The 11,666-nt window shown below is 49.8% G+C and overlaps 1 protein-coding gene across 1 annotated transcript in view; it reads right to left on the bottom strand.

Moving 5' to 3' along the window:
- Positions 1-1,644, bottom strand: part of LOC119357914 (probable helicase MAGATAMA 3) — a 7,649-nt gene extending 6,005 nt beyond the window's left edge. The window contains exons 1-2 of the mRNA XM_037624690.1: positions 1,519-1,644; positions 1,152-1,435 (exon numbers count right to left, since the gene is read on the bottom strand). Coding sequence (XP_037480587.1) covers positions 1,152-1,435; positions 1,519-1,644 — 410 coding nt within the window. The remainder of the gene's footprint in view (positions 1-1,151; positions 1,436-1,518) is intronic.
- Positions 1,645-11,666: the final 10,022 nt, after the last annotated feature.

Genomic DNA, 11,666 nt, shown 5'->3' with positions numbered 1-11,666 from the left:
CCCCCTCCGTCTTGGCCGCCTCGCGTCGCCTCCCCGGGAGGTGGCCGGGGCGGAGCTCGCGCCCCTCGCCCGCGGGACCCCGCCCTCCCCATCTCCCCCCGCCGCCGTCGGCGGGCGCCCCCGGCGCTGGCCCGGGTGGTGCCGGCGGCGGCGGGCCTTCCAGTCCCCGCGCGCCCGTGCTCCCTTCCCGGGGCAGGGAGGCGGCGGCGGTGCAGCCCGGCTTGGCTGCGGTCCGGCGGCCCTGCGGTGGCGGCCGGCGGCCGGCGTGGTGACGGCGCCGCTCCTTGGCGGCGGGGCGGCGTGGTGGTGCCGGGTGGCCGTCGACGCGCCCCCGGCCCAGATCCGGGCACGTCGGGCCCCATCTGGGCCCCTGGGGGCCGGCCCCCGGGCATGGTCTCGTTGTCTGCGGCGCGGTGAGGAGGAGGAGCGGCTCGGACTTGGGGCGTCGGCGTCGATGGCGTGCCGGCAGCAGCGCGAAGGCGGGAGCTTTACGGGCCCACGAGGGCTCGGCCGGGCCTGTGGGCCTACGGGCCTGGTGTGCTCCTGCTATTGCGTCCGGACGGCTACTGTCGCTGACGGTGGAGGTGGGGCCCTCCCGCGTGCCGATGGTGCTGATGCCCCAGTCCCAGCTCTGATTCTTCGTCGTGCTGTTCTCACTTCGCGGTGCCGTGGTGAGACGGCGTGGAGGCCTCATGACCGCGTTGGCGTAGGGTGGTGGTTGGTTTGGTGGCGGGATCCGGAGCGCCCGAGGTGCGGGTTGGGATCGGGGGAAACCCCTGTCGGCGTGGCCGACCCCGGCGCGGTGGCGCCTGTGGGTGCCGCCTGACCTTCCGGGAGGGCGTCGGGGGCTACTCTTCCTATCGCCTCGTCGTGTACCGGGGGAAACCCTTGGCAGCAGCGTCGTCATCGTCGTGATCCTTCTTGGAGGTGTTGATTGGTGCCGGCGCTTCGGAGTCTTGGAGCCTAGTGGATAAGACCGGTGGGCCTAGCGATCGCGAGGCTTCTTCGTTTTTGTTGATCCGCCGTTGTCGGCATTTGTTTCTTTTGCTCTTTCTCTGTTGTTTCTTTTGGGCGTGAGTGTGCTGCTTCCGCCCCAGCACCTATCCCTGTATGTCCCGGTTGGTTGCTTTGTATACAAAGCGGGGGGAAACCCTTTTTCGGTAAAAGGCATCGAGCACGGCCATGGACACCTTGTGGAATCCCTCCGACTCTGCACATGATCCCACCACCCCTCTCTGCCAGTCCAGCCCAATCTCTGCTCACACCGCACAAGCATACAAAACAAAAAATTGCTTAAGAAGCCAACAGAAACAGAGAAACGGACAATCTGCGCCTTGACCTCCTCGAAGAGCAGAGGTTCGAAGACGCCTAGGTACTCCGCCACCGAGGCGTAGCTGTTCTTCACGCGCTGCAGCCCCTTAGTTTGATCCGCGCCCTGCACCCGAGCCGCGCAAGGTTCAGAATTTCGAGCGTCGCGGTGGCGCGATGGGTGCGGCGGGTGGGTGGGTTCGTGTGTACCTTGGCGTCGGCGACGAGGCGGAGGTAGTCCCAGCTAAGGACGATCTTGTGGAAGCGGTCCATTGTGGATGCGGCCGAGGAGGAGGAGGAGGAGGGCCCGCTGCCACCGGATTTCTCCCCCGCCATGGATTTCTCGGCTGCGGGGAGAGGTTTGGGGTTTTGGGGGGAATGTGAGCTGACGGTAGACACAGACGGAGCTTGGACGGGAAATTGAATCGTTTGCCGCGCTTTACCTCCCACTTTGATAATTTGCCTCTATCGAGAATGACTGCCGGCCCGGTCCACTCTCCATTGAGGCATTGCCCATATGCGCCTCACACCCGTTTCATACGCCTGGCAGACCGCCCGGTCATTGTTCGGTCGCAAAATTTTGATCCAGATAGACACCTCAAACAAATCTCAAACGTCCGGACTGACCGGCATCCCTTATATTATATCCGGCCCAAATATAGAGCGAATATGAGGCGCTCGAGCGCACCCGCCACGTCGGACCCGACAGCCCGACTCCATCGCAAATTGCATCAAATCCACCCTCAGTCCTGCCAGGTCCATTTGCTATCTCCTATTTTCTTCCTCCTTTGCGCCGTCCGTCTCGCAGCCCCGCCGCCACGTGCACTCCGCAGTCGTTCCTAACCTATGCGCCGCCAGCTCCAGCAGAGCAGTCATCTCTCCCATCCTCGCCGCGTGGGACATCGTCACCGGCCTGGACGCCACCGCGGTACGTCCAGCAACTCTCTGGCTCCGCCTTGCACTTGATGTGTTCGACACATTGTCTGGCCGGATTTTTTGTGATTTTTAGGGAAAACACGATGCTTCGTTGGATGAGGAGTATGGACTGACGGAGCTTGATCAAATGTTTTAAGATGAGTTCTTCGATTCCTCAGATTCGGACGAAGAAGTAGACATGATCATGCAGAAGGAAATGGACCGGAAAGTGAAGCATATTCTCAACTTCAAGGGCTCAATCAAAGGGAGAATAGTGATCAACCGGGAAAGGGTGTCCGAAGCAAAGCTACTGCATAGGACTACTTTGCTCCCAAGGCTACTTTCCTGTATGATCCATGGTTTCGTCGCCATTCTCGCATGTGGAAACCATTGTTTTTGAGCATTGTGGAGGGAGTAGAGGCACATGACGACTACTTCAAGCTCACAAGGGGTTGCTGCGAACAACTTTCTTTCTCTGCCAAGCAGAAGTGCACAACTGCGGTGAGGATGCTTGCACTCAGGATGGGGGAGAGCACGTGCCTGAAGACTACTGTTAAGTTTGCCCGCGTCGTGGTAGAGGTGTTTGGACCTGAGTATCTTAGAAAACCAAATGCACAGGACACGAAGGAGTTGTTGGCTATTGAAGAGGCAAGGGGGTTTCCAGGAATGCTCGTGTCAATTGATTGCATGCATTGGCAATGGAAAAACTGCCCCAAAAATTTGCGGGGAATGTATCAAGGTCACACCAAAGAGGCTATCATCATACTAGAAGCAGTGGCATCACATGACTTATGGATTTAGCATGTTTTCTTCGAAATGCCGAGTTCTCACAACGACATCAACGTGCTTCAACGATCTCCGGTGTTCAGGAGGCTTTGCAATGGGGAATCACCGTCAACGATTGAGAGTACAACATGGGATACTATCTTGCCGATGGTACCTATCCTCAGTGGGCGGTGTTTGTGAAGACCATATCCAAACCACGTGGCAATAAACAGAGCCACTTTGCAATAATGCAGGAAACGGCTAGGAAGGATGTGGATAGGGCATTTGGTGTGCTTCAAGCTCGTTAGGGAATTATGAAGGAAATATACCCTAGAGGCAATAATAAAGTTGTTATTTATATTTACTTATATCATGATAAATGTTTATTATTCATGCTAGAATTGTATTAACCGGAAACTTCGTACATGTGTGAATACATAGACAAACAGTATGTCCCTAGTGTGCCTCTACTAGACTAGCTCGTTAATCAAAGATGGTTAAGTTTCCTGACCATAGACATGTGTTGTCATTTGATGAACGGGATCACATCATTAGAGAATGATGTGATGGACAAGACCCATCCGTTAGCTTAGCATAATGATTGTTTAGTTTTATTGCTATTTCTTTCTTCATGACTTATACATGTTCCTCTGACTATGAGATTATGCAACTCCCGAATACCGGAGGAACACCTTGTGTGCTATCAAACATCACAATGTAATTGGGTGATTATAAAGATGCTCTACAGGTGTCTCCAATGGTGTTTGTTGAGTTGGCATAGATCAAGATTAGGATTTGTCACACCGTGTATCGGAGAGGTATCTCTGGGCCCTCTCGGTAATGCACATCACTTGAGTCTTGCAAGCAATGTGACTAATGAGTTATTTATGGGATGATGCATTACAGAATGAGTAAAGAAACTTGTCGGTAATGAGATTGAACTAGGTATGATGATACCGACGATCGAATCTCGGGCAAGTAACATACCGATGACAAAGGGAATGACATATGTTGTTATGCGGTTTGACCGATAAAGATCTTCGTAGAATATGTAGGAGCCAATATGATCATCCAGGTTCCGCTATTGGTTATTGACCGGAGATGTGTCTCGGTCATGTCTACGTAGTTCTCAAACCCGTAGGGTCCGCACGCTTAACGTTCGATGACGATTTGTATTATGAGTTATGTGATTTGATGACCGAAGTTTGTTCGGAGTCCCGGATGAGATCATAGACATGACGAGGAGTCTTGAAATGGTCGAGAGGTAAATATTCATATATTTGAAGGTTGCATTTGGACATCGGAATGGTTCTGAGTAGTTCGGGCATTTTTCCGGAGTATCGGGAGGTTACCGGAACCCCCCGGGGAAGTTAATGGGCCTTAGTGGGCTTTAGTGGAGAGAGGGAAGAAGGGCCACGAGGTAGTTCCAGCCTCCCCCTGCCCAAACCGAATTGGACTAGGGGTGGGGGCGCGGCCCCCTCCTTCCTTATCCTTCTGCCCCTCCTTCCTTTCCCTCCGCTGGAAGAAAGGAAAAAGGGGGGGCGAATCCTACTTGGACTAGGAGTCCAAGTAGGACTCCCCCTGGCACGCCCAACCTGGCCGGCCTCCTCTCTCCCTCCCTCCTTTATATACGTGGCCAGGGGGCACCCCAATAGCACAACAGACAATCTCTTAGCCGTGTGTGGTGCCCCCCTCCACAGTTCAACACCTCGGTCATATCGTCGTAGTGCTTAGGTGAAGCCCTGCGCCGATAACTTCATCATCATCGTCGCCACGCCGTTGTGCTGACGGAACTCTCCCTCGTCCTCAACTGGATCAAGAGCTCGAGGGACGTCATCGTGTTGAACGTGTGCTAAACACGGAGGTGCCGTACATTCGGTGCTAGGATCGGTTGGATCGTGAATACGTTCGACTACATCAACCGCGTTACTAAACGCTTCCGCTTTCGGTTTACGAGGGTATGTGGACACACTCTCCCCGTCTCGTTGCTGTGAATCTCCTACATAGATCTTGTGTGATCGTAGGAATTTTTTTTAAAATACTACGTTCCCCAACAGGTGGCATCCGAGCCAGGTCTATGCGTAGATGTTATATGCATGAGTAGAACACAAAGAGTTGTGGGCGATAATAGTCATACTTCTTACCACCAACTGATACGTCTCCAACGTATCTACTTTTTCTCATGCTTTTTGTGGCACCCCGGCTCAGAGCAACCGGTTTACCTTGCATTGCCAGCCCAGAGATCAAGTCTTCTGGCAACACACAACAACATGGTACAGAAACAACTGCTTTATTGATGATAGCAGGTACATAAGTCTGATATTACATCGAGATAAGAGGCCAAGCGACACACACGGCGCGGCTGAATAGTATGTACATTATTTAATGAACATGAAGGGGCCTCGAGCACATAAACTACACGGCAGTGGAATGACGATGAAGTGGAACTCCATAGCACAAGGACACCGACGTGGACACGGCCTAGACGCGGGAAGCTCTCCGATGCGGTACGACTTGCCTGAAATCTGGCATGACACGCCAGGTTAGTACATTGAATGTACTTGCAAGCTCACAAAAAACATAAGCACGATGACAAACAATATCATGACAATTATTCAGGTTAATGCTATGCAAGTAATGCTACTAATACGATCAATCCAACATGTGCATCGAGTCCCTTGGACTCGCTTACCAGACGAGTTACCTCGTAACCAAACGGTGATCATACCCGGATCACAACTGAAGCCAATCACTCATGATCAGCTCATGATCTCACAAATCATCACTAAATCAGTGCCAACAATAAATATTTAGTGCAGGATTGATTATAAAAGTTAATCCATGGTGTGACCTACTCCCAAGTTGTGTCCATAACCGAGGACACGGCTATCGATAGATTGAATACACTCTGCAGAACTCATAGCCTCGCACTCCCATTCGGGTGGACCAATGGTGTTCCGATGAAACCCTCCCCTTACCATGACATTCTCCCGGCCACTCCGACCAACTCCCTCTCAGGCTAAGTCTTGGGTGGCCCCGTGCCTACCAAAGGCGTCAACGACCACCGTCGTGGCAAAAACGGTCCCAAACGGGGACAAGGTACCATGAAAACAAACAACCACACAAGGTTATGTCTGCTTACCGGGCCAGGGTACCGCACGCACATAACCTTCCCTTGTTGGAGGCACCGGTGAGATACATGACAAGGGATCGAATCAAGACCCCCCATAAAGGTAAATGTGGCCGCACTGAGGAAAAACCCGATTCAGTGGCACCATGACTTGATCAATGTTATCTTCAAGTTGGATTATTATCGGGTTTAACTTGAAAATAAAAACTACTATGCCAAGTCATACGATGCCATGAGCATGCACTAAACAATATGCAAAACATGCAACTCACAAGAATGGATCAACCTTATCAATATAATTTTCTGGCAATAACTCATCATTAAATTTTACTGGTTCTACCTCACTATTTATAATCATGCAATATTTTGATTAACTCATAATTTATATGAAATTATCATTAAGCAAAAAGAACTATCATTATTTATCATAGCAATATAACTAAGTCTAACTCTATTCTACTAGACCGAACTACTCCATGCAGTAACTTAAACAAACATTTCAAGCATGACAAGGTAACTAGCATTCAACCAAATTTATTTATCAAATTTTAAATGCATAAAAGAACTCATATTCAAGTAAGAAAAATCATAGATATTCAAATGAAACCATCCAAATGCTAGTGTGGCTTGCCTTAGTGCAGAGGAGGGTCACACTCCTCCTGTTTTTCTTCAAGGCAAGTCTCTCCTTCTGAAAATATTTAAAAACCACAAAACAAAAAGTCAAAAACCATTATGAAAATCATCAGAAATTCTAGAAAGCAAATAAAATTCCACATTTTGGTGTGCTGCTAGAGCTTTCTGAAACAAACACAATGCAAAAAGAATCAACTCATTTGGACTTATAGGCTAGAAATTATCACTGGTCAAAGTTGTGGTCAAATTTTTGAATTAATTTGAATAAAACAGAAGACTGGGGGTGACATAGATGGCATAAAGGTAGAATATGCCTCCACTCATACCGCTTTGGGTGCGAGTGGAGAGGCTGACACCGGGCCCCACCGGTCAGGAGAGAGAGGGGGAGAGAAGAAACAGAGCGCGGTGGTGCTCCGCCGGAGCTTACGCCGGTGATGAGAGGTTCTTGGGCGAAGCCAGAGGGATAGAAGTGGAGAGGGGGTCATGGTGCACCTGCCCATACCCGTGGCTTGTCGGGGGATGGCCGGAGCTGCTCGCAACCAAGCTCTCAAGCGGCGGTGGTGGTCGGGTTTTGCTGGAGAGGAAGAAGGTGACGACGAGGGGCGACTCCAGGGGCTCTGCTGCTTCCAGGTGATGCTAGTGGACCTCCAATGATGTGCCTGAGAGGTTGGTTGAGCTCGAGGGGCTCTGGAGCAGGGTGGCTGGGCTGCAGGGATCGTCGATGATCTCTGGTCGTGGTCGATGGCCAGAGGCCTGCCCGACCGGGCTATGGCTATCCTACGTGGTTGTGGTGGTTGAGAAGTGCGGTGTGTGGCTTCGGAATGGAGGGAGGGGCTATGTATATAGCCGGAGTAGTAGGGGGTATGTGGCACCGCCAGAGTAGTAGGGGGGTATGTGGCGCCGCCGGAGTTCTCTAGAAGCCGGCGGGAGCTGTCCACGCTCGCGGACGAGCACAGGAGGCAGTGAAGAAGAAGACAAGGGCACGAGCACACTGTGGCTTTTGGTCGCGACGAGCCCGTGCTCGCTGCAGCGTCTCCGGCATCGGCGAGCGCCAGGGAGAGGTCAAGGGTGATGAGTCGAAGCTGGTGGCGCAGCGTGGCAGTCATCGGCGAGCTCTGGCTCGAGCACACGCCGAACAGAGGCGTTGGCACGACACAGAGCACGTCGAACACATGCCAGACCCCGTGTCCACACGCGGTCATCGCCCTGGCATGGTCAAAACGACGCCCACGCTCGACCAAACCTTGTCTGGGCTATAGTCCACGCAGTGTTAGGCTAGGGAGGCTGAGGACTCACTGCCAGGCCGACCAGAAGTGACTCAAGCTTCTTGGTAAGTTTCTGGCCAGAAACTTGGCCGCTACATTTGGAGGGCTTCTAGAAGGCCATTAGGGCTGATCTTCTGGGGTTGGGGTTTACTTAGGAGGGTAATGAGGCTCAAGAAAAACCAGGGCCAAAGGATCAAGGAAAAATACACTTGCTGTACAAAGTGCATTTTTGGGCCAGAAGAGAAATGATTTTTTGTAGCCAAAATATTACAAATAGTCATGCAATATTTTTGCTTGGGGAGGTGTGCCAAGGTTCAAAGAATATTCAGGATTTTTGGAGCAATAAAAATGAGGGTTGCTTTGGAGCACTAGTTTCTGAAATGAGTTTCAGAAGAGAAATTGAATATTTTTCTTTTATGAAAAATATACATTTGACCATTTTGGGATTTTTCAGAGAAATGAGATTGAATGAGAGGTAGATGGGTCACTTGGGTGAAGGTCAAGGGCATGCCCAAATAAGTCCATTTGAATTGATTCCAAAAACTCAAATCCAAGGCAAAGGCAAAATCAAGTCCGGAAAAAGAGAGAAGGCAAAATCCAGCCTGTCACAAACCTCCCCCACTTAGGATGAATCTCGTAATCGAGATTCGGTTGCTCGGGAAAACAGTTCTGGGTAAGCAGTCCTTAGAAATTCATCTCTTTCCCGGGTTGCCTCTTCCTCGGTGTGAAGCTCCCACTGAACCTTGTATAACCTTATCACTTTGTTGCGAGTGACTCTTTCTGTCTCATCCAATATTCTGATCAGGCTTTCCTAATATGTTAAATCCTTAGCCAGTTCTATCTCTGCCATATCAGTCATTTTCTCCGGTGGCGAGATACATCTCCTTAGCTGCGAGACATGAAGCACATTGTGTACCTCTAACAGTTATGGTGGCAATTCCAACTGATAGGCTACTGTTCCGACTCTGGTCATGACTGGAAATGGACCAATATATCTGGGTGCCAATTTTCCTCGGGTCTAAAATCTCTTAACTCCTTTCATAGGGGTGACTCGGAGATACACGTGTTCTCCGGGTTCAAAGCTGATCTGACGATGTTTTGCGTCATAATAACTTTTATGTCGTGACTTGGCCAACTGTAGTCTGTCTCAGATCTCCTTGACTTGCTTCTCAGCTTCGATCATTAAATCAGTCCCGAAAATACGACTATCTCCTGTTTGAGACTAGTTTAGTGGAGTGCGGCACTTACGGCCATACAGGGCCTCATAGGGTGACATCTTTAAGCTGGTTTGGAAACTGTTGTTGTAAGAAAACTCGGCGTATGGCAGACAGTCTTCCCACTTGGATCCTTGGGCCAATGCACTTGCTCGGAGCATATCCTCGAGTATTTGATTTACTCGCTCAGTCTGTCCATCTGTCTGGGGATGATAAGTTGTGCTGTATTTCAGGGCAGTCCCCAAGGCTTGATGTAGTTGGGACCAAAATGTTGAAGTGAAGAGAGATCCTCTATCTGAGGTGATAGTCTTTGGCACTCCATGCAGATTGACGATTCTGGACACATACAATTGTGCAAGTTGATCGGCACAGTAGGTGGTCCGGATGGGAAGGAAATGGGCTACCTCCGTCAATGTGTCCACTATGACCCATATTACGTCATTCCCTCGGTGAGTCCTTGGTAAACCCGTGATGAAGTCCATGTAGACATCGTCCCATTTCCATTGCGATACAGGTAAGGGTTGAAGGAGTCTGGTGGGTTTTTGGTGTTCCGCCTTTACCTTGTTGCATATATCACAACAAGCCACAAAGTAAGCGATGTCTTTCTTCATTCCATCCCACCAGAATATCTGACGAAGGTCTTCGTACATTTTGGTGCCACCTGGGTGAATTGAGTATGACGATTCGTGTGCTTCTGCCAATATCTTCTTTCTCGGACTTTCTTGGTTGGGTACGCAAATCCTTCCTCAAAACCTTAGTGTACCTTGTTGATCCTTAGAGGAATCTTGTGTATGTCCTTCTTGCAAACGCTTGGCATATAATTGCAATGATTTGTGTCATCTGCTTGAGGGCTGTGAATTTCTGCCTCGAGGGTAGGAGAAATTCCCAATATGCTGGCAAGACTGGCATCCACGATTAGCAAATTTAGCTGAGCAATTTCTTCACAAAGTTCAGGAGGCAAAGAATCCATTAGAGCATTCAGGTTGTCAGGCTTTCGGCTGAGAGAATCAGCCACCACATTAGCTTTACCCGGGTGATAATTTATACTAAGGTCGTAATCCTTAACCAACTCGAGCCATCTTCGCTGCCGAAGGTTTAGATTGGGCTGAGTGAATATATACTTGAGGCTCTTGTGGTCGGTAAATATCTGGCACCTCTTTCCAATAAGATAGTGCCTCCAAATCTTCAAAGCATGCACCACCGCAGCCAATTCCAAATCATGAGTGGGATAATTTCCTTCGTGCGGCCGTAGTTGTCGGGATGCATAGGCCACAACCTTGCCATCTTGCATAAGTACACATCCAAGGCCTTTTCTGTAGCCGTCGCAATAGACATCAAAACTGCGGTAGATGTGGGGAAGAGTCAATACTGGTGCTGACGACAGTCTGATTTTTAACTCATTGAAATTCTGTTCGCGGTCCTCGGTCCATTCAAACTTCTTACCCTTCTTTAGGAGTTCTGTCATTGGCTTGGCAATCTTAGAGAATCCTTCAATAAAGCAGCGATAATACCCGGCTAGTACAAGGAAACTTCGGATTTCTGAGACTGTCGTGGGTGCGGACCAATCAAGCACATCTTTCACCTTACTTGGATCCACGACTATTCCTTCTGTTGAGAGAACATGCCCTAAAAATCCCACTTGCTTGAGCCAAAATTCACATTTGTTGAACTTCGCGTAGAGCTGATGGTCGCGGAGTCTTTGCAAAACTGCTCGGAGGTGATCCTTGTGTTCGTCTTTGCTTTTTGAATAAATGAGGATGTCATCGATGAACACCACCACAAATTTGTCCAAGAAATCCATAAACACCTTATTCATCGTATGCATGAAGAAGGCAGGGGCGTTGGTGAGATCGAATGACATAACGGTATACTCATAAAGGCCGTATCGAATAGTGAACGCGTTCTTGGGAATATCTTCCTTCTTGATTTTGAGTTGATGATATCCGGTCCTCAAATCAATATTGGAGAATACTTTGGCCCCACTGAGTTGATCAAACAAATCAACAATCCTTGGTAGTGGATACTTGTTTTTGATGGTGATGTCATTCAACTGTCGGTAGTCCACACACATCTGAAGACTGCCGTCCTTTTTATCCACGAATATTGCGGGTGATCCCCATGGTGAAGAGCTTGGGCGGATGTATCCTTTCTGTAGCATCTCATCTAGCTGTTTCTTTAATTCCACCAATTCTGATGAAGGCATCTGATAATATTTCTTGTGTATCAGTGTGGTTCCAGGCACCAAGTCAATTGCAAACTCCAATTCTCTGTCTGGCGGCATTCCTGGCAATTCCTCAGGAAATACATCTGGATACTCACTGACCACTAGAATCAATTTCATTTCTTCCGCCACAGCTGTGAAAACCATATCCTTCTTGGGTATACTTCTGCGGGCATAAAAACTTGTGGCGCGACCCTCCTGACTTGCCATGGTAA

Source organism: Triticum dicoccoides, chromosome 2A, assembly GCF_002162155.2.
Source record: "Triticum dicoccoides isolate Atlit2015 ecotype Zavitan chromosome 2A, WEW_v2.0, whole genome shotgun sequence".
Classification (NCBI taxonomy): Eukaryota; Viridiplantae; Streptophyta; class Magnoliopsida; order Poales; family Poaceae; genus Triticum; species Triticum dicoccoides.
Note: the sequence above shows the minus strand (reverse complement) of the source record. Positions and strands in the feature narration are given on the sequence as shown.